The sequence below is a fragment of the Mus pahari genome, chromosome 14 (genome assembly GCF_900095145.1).
Source record: "Mus pahari chromosome 14, PAHARI_EIJ_v1.1, whole genome shotgun sequence".
Classification (NCBI taxonomy): Eukaryota; Metazoa; Chordata; class Mammalia; order Rodentia; family Muridae; genus Mus; species Mus pahari.
In genome coordinates, this window is record NC_034603.1 from 64,177,740 (window position 1) to 64,182,425 (window position 4,686).

At 45.5% G+C, this 4,686-nt stretch overlaps 1 protein-coding gene across 1 annotated transcript in view; it reads left to right on the forward strand.

Annotated features, from left to right (window-relative positions):
• Skap1 (src kinase associated phosphoprotein 1) overlaps window positions 1-4,218 on the forward strand; it is a 297,239-nt gene extending 293,021 nt beyond the window's left edge. Inside the window, 2 exon segments of the mRNA XM_029546245.1 lie at window positions 3,946-4,010; window positions 4,012-4,218. Coding sequence (XP_029402105.1) covers window positions 3,946-4,010; window positions 4,012-4,051 — 105 coding nt within the window. The 3' untranslated portion in view covers window positions 4,052-4,218.
• The last annotated feature ends 468 nt before the right edge of the window (window positions 4,219-4,686 follow it).

The window sequence follows — 4,686 nt, forward strand, 5'->3', positions numbered from 1 at the left end:
AAAAAAAAAAGAAAAAGAAAAGAAAAGAAAAAAAAAGAATTCAGACGAGAGGGTGTAGGTATGAACAATAGCTTGTGCAATATTCTCAAAGACTAAAATATAATAAATAAATAAATAAATAAATAAATAAATAAATAAGTTAAAGGGAAGAATGAAATGAGAGTCAGGCAGCTCTCAGGAGACAGGTAGGCAGATCTCTGAGTTTGAGGTCCCCCTGGTCTACAGAGTGAGTTCCAGGACAGCCAGGGGTATGAAAAGAAATCCTGTCTTAAAAATAAATAAATAAAAGAAAGAAAAAAAAAAAAAGGAAATGAGGGAAAAAAAAGAAAAGAAAATGGGTGGGGTTGGGAGACTGCATACCTGGCATGCTTGGAGCCCCTCTCTTATCCCCAGCACCACATAACACTGGACATGCTTGTGCACACCTATAACCCAAGCCTTGGGAGGTAGAACAGGAGGATCAGAAGTTCAAGGTTATCCTCGGCTACATTGCAAATTCTAACTCAGCCTGGGCTACATGAGACCCACGGTCAGGGGAAGAGTGCGAAATTTTGTTTCCCTAAGTTTAGGGACTAAGTCACTTAGCACTGGGCTCAACTAAAAGTGGCAGAACATTCAAAATAGCAATGATTTGATCCTTGAGCTAATGTCACTCCTTTGTGTAAATCTAGAAGCAAACGGCCAGGGGCGTTTGGGTTCTGTGAAGCTTCTCCTCGGGGCCCCACTGTGTGTGGCCAGTATTTCCTAGGTGGGCCAAGATGGATGCTTCAACTCTGCTTCCTGTGTTGCCATCCTAATCAGTGGGAAAGACAAAGTCCTAAAGGGGGGCTGGAGAGCCAGCTAGGTGTCTAAGAACATGTACTGCTCTTCCAGAGAACCTGAGTTTGATTTCCAGGACCCGTCTTTAGTGTTCTAGCATGTTGGTTGGTACCCAGCAGTCTCTAAAGAAGCCATAGCATTCTGCTTGGTTTGACAGAGAGGGAGGCAGGCAGTAGAAATGGCTCAGCATTTATGAGCACTGGTTACTCTTCCAGAGGACCAGGGTTCCATTCCCAGGACCCACATGGCAGCTCACAACCCCATTTCCAGGAGATTCGATGCCCTCTTCTGGCGTCTGCACATACATGATGCACAGATGCACATACAGGTGGAACACCCACACATAAAATTCTTTTTTTTTTTTTTTTTTTTTGGTTATACAGAGACAGGGTTTCTCTGTATAGCCCTGGCTGTCCTGGAACTCACTCTGTAGACCAGGCTGGCCTCGATCTCAGAAATCTGCCTGCCTCTGCCTCACAAGTGCTGGGATCAAAGGCATGTGCCACCACTACCCCGCAAAATTCATTTTTTTAAAAGAAGTTGGAAAACAACTCAGGAAAAACAGCCAACATTGACCTTGGCTTCCACATGCACACACATATGTACATGAGTACCAGCACATACATGTGCATATACCTATACCATCATGTTCATAACACTACACACCACACCTATAGAAATTTTCAATCTTTTATGAGAATTCCTAGTAATACAATCAAATTAACTTTTAACAGCTACTTGGGAGGCTGAGGCATGAGGATCATGAATTCAAGGCCACCCTGGGCTGCAGATCAAGACCCACAATATGTAGAGATGTAACTTTTTTTTTTTTTTTTTTTGGTTTTTTGAGACAGGGTTTTTCTGTATAGCTCTGGCTGTCCTGGAACTCACTTGGTAGACCAGGCTGGCCTCGAACTCAGAAATCCGCCTGCCTCTGCCTCCCGAGTGCTGGGATTAAAGGCCTGCGCCACCAGGCCCGGCTGAGATGTAACTTTTAAGTAATAAAGCATATGCATTAAGCTTTATGAGCTGCTGTGCAGTGGTGCTGCACGCCTTTGATCCCAGCACTTGGGAGGCAAAGGCAAGCGCATTTCTGAGTTTGAGGCCAGCCTGGCCAGCAGAGTGAGTTCCAGGACAGCCAGGGCTACACAGAGAAATCCTGTCTCCAAAAAAAAAAAAAAAAAGCCTTATGATTTGATATTGTGTATGTGTCTGTATGTGTTACTGGGAATTGAACCTAGGACTTTCTACATACTAGTCAAGAGCTCTGTCACCGAGCTAGCTAGCCCCCATTTGGTGTTTTAAAATAGCAGGAATGCTTGGTGTGGGTGGAGTAGCAATGGGAGCTACTTTGATGGTCAGTGGGTCTAGAATTTAGAATGGTAAAGGAGAGTATTCATGATTAGCTTGATGTCAGGATTTCCATCTTCCGGCTGAACATGGGGTCAGCCTTTACTGTAAGGCGTGGAACACCATCAGTGTGACTCTGTCCCTGGAGCCTTCCCACCCAGGCCCCTCTCTAGTCTGCAGCGGCTGAGTGAACTCGGTCAGGAACACAAGCTAGACCTCGCTCCCCAGTGCTCTTGGGCTCCAGGTTTGACCTCACGACTTCCCTACAGAGGGTGGTTTACTGGCCACGGGTGCAGAGAGTCTGGGATTCTTCTGCCAAATCTGAACAAAACACTTTCTTTCACTCTGTCATTTATTTGAAGTGTAGCTCTTCATTCCCTTTAAACCCAATACTTCCTCTTCTCAGAATCTATCCCATGGCTGTCCTTTGCACACGTGCCAAATGGTACAGACATGAGCAGAGGCATTCATCTAGGAACGGATTAGAGACAAACTGGATGTCCAAGAAAACAGGCAAGAAACTGTAGGACATTCGGGGATTTGAGCACTCCCCAGCAGTAAAAGCAAAGGAATACTGTTACAAATACGTTTCAGGATGTACCGGTAAGTACAAAGATCAGCAGTGGAGGGCAGAGCCTCCTTGTAGAAAAAGGGAGTGGAGAGCTGTTATTCATGGCTCACACATGCCTGTAATCCCAGAACACAGAGTAGATTTACAGAGCTATTTGTTTATACATGTACGAAATACCTCTGAAAGGAGAAAGAACAGAATCAGTCACCTCTAAGTACAGAAAAAAAACAAACAAACAAAAACAAAAACACATGACTCCAAGTCAGGGTAACAGGAAAGGGTTTACTGGACATGCGTGTAGGTGCCGATGGAGGCCAGAAGAGGGCGTTGGATCCCCTGAAACTGGATTAATCAAGCCACCATGTGAATGCTGGGAAGCAAACTCGGTTTCTACAAGAGCAGGAAATGTCCTTGACCACTGAGCCATCACTCCAAACTTCTCTCCACCCCGTTTTGTTGTTGTTGTTGTTGTTGTTGTTGTTGTTGTTGTTGTTTGGGGGAAGGGTGGTTTGTTTGGGCTTTTGTTTGTTGGTTTGTTTTTGTTGGTTTTTTTGAAACGTGAGCTTATATATCCTAAGCTGACTTCAGTTACTTGCATCTGATCCTCCTGCCTCTACCTCCTGAGTACTGGAGTAAGAGATGTGCGCCAGGACTGGAGAGATGGCTCAGCGGTTAAGAACACAAGTTGCTCTTCTACAAGTCCTGAGTTCAAATCCCAGCAACCACATGGTGGCTCACAACCATGGATAGGGGAATCAGATGTCCTCTGCAGATTTATATGCAGTAGAACACTCATGTATTAAATAAATACATTTTTTTTAAAAAAAAGAGGGCTGGAGAGATGGCTCAGCGGTTAAGAGCACTGACTGCTCTTCCAGGGGTCCTGAGTTCAAATCCCAGCAAGCACATGGTGGCTCATAACCATCTGTAATGGGATCTGAGCCCTCCTCTGGTGTGTCTGAAGACAGCAACAGTGTACTCGTATACACAAAATAAGTAAATCTTTAAAAAACAAAAATATGTGCACCACCTTATCCAGTCGGTGCCGTGCTGGGGGCTGAGTCCCGGGCTTCCCATGTTCCAGGCAAGCACTTGAGCAGCTGAGCTGCTCCTACCCATGTTTCTTTATTCTGAGTCGTAAAAAGAAAATGTATGGTTTTCATCCTTCAGGGAACATATTCTTCTCTCTATCCTACCTTGGGAAGAAACAGATTACCAGAAACTGCCGTCCCCTACTCTGGCCACGGATTCTTCTCTTCGCTGAACAGAGCCTCTGCTGCTTCGTGTGACTTCAAGCCACTAATGAGATGAGTAGGAAGAGGAGAGTCCATCGGCCCTGTTCCTCAAGCAGCCAGCTTCTAGCTTACTGCCCTCTCTGTGTCCCCACATCCATAAGCCTTTCCTACAAGCCTGCTACAAAGGAGACAGCAACGAAGGAAATCATGGGAGGAGGAGGTTACTGATGGGATGTGGCTTGCAAAGCACAAATAAAGTCTGGATGTGTTTCTTTGCCTTATATGGTGGGGCTGAATTTCTTTCTGACATAATATCAAGGGCTGGCAAGATGGTTCTGTGGGTAAGAGTACCTGCTGTCAAGCCTGACGACCTGAGTTTAGGCCCCAGGATCCACATGGTAGCAGAGAACCCATCCCCACACGTTGTCCTCTGACCTCCATGCACGTACCATGGCACATGTATACCCACACACATGAGTGACTAAAACTAAATAATAAGCAAATGTTAAGTTTTAATAGTATCAAAAGGCCACTGCTAGGTATTCTTGCCATCTGCAAAGTGGGAAGGGACAGTCAGAGCAAGAGTGAAAGCCCAGACAGGGAAGGAGAAATTGACTGTCTTCAGTCCCACTGCTGGGACAGACATCTCTGGAACTCGGGGCAGCTAGTGTCCGTCTGGTCAGTGCCTCAGACTGCTTTTGGTTGGCTACT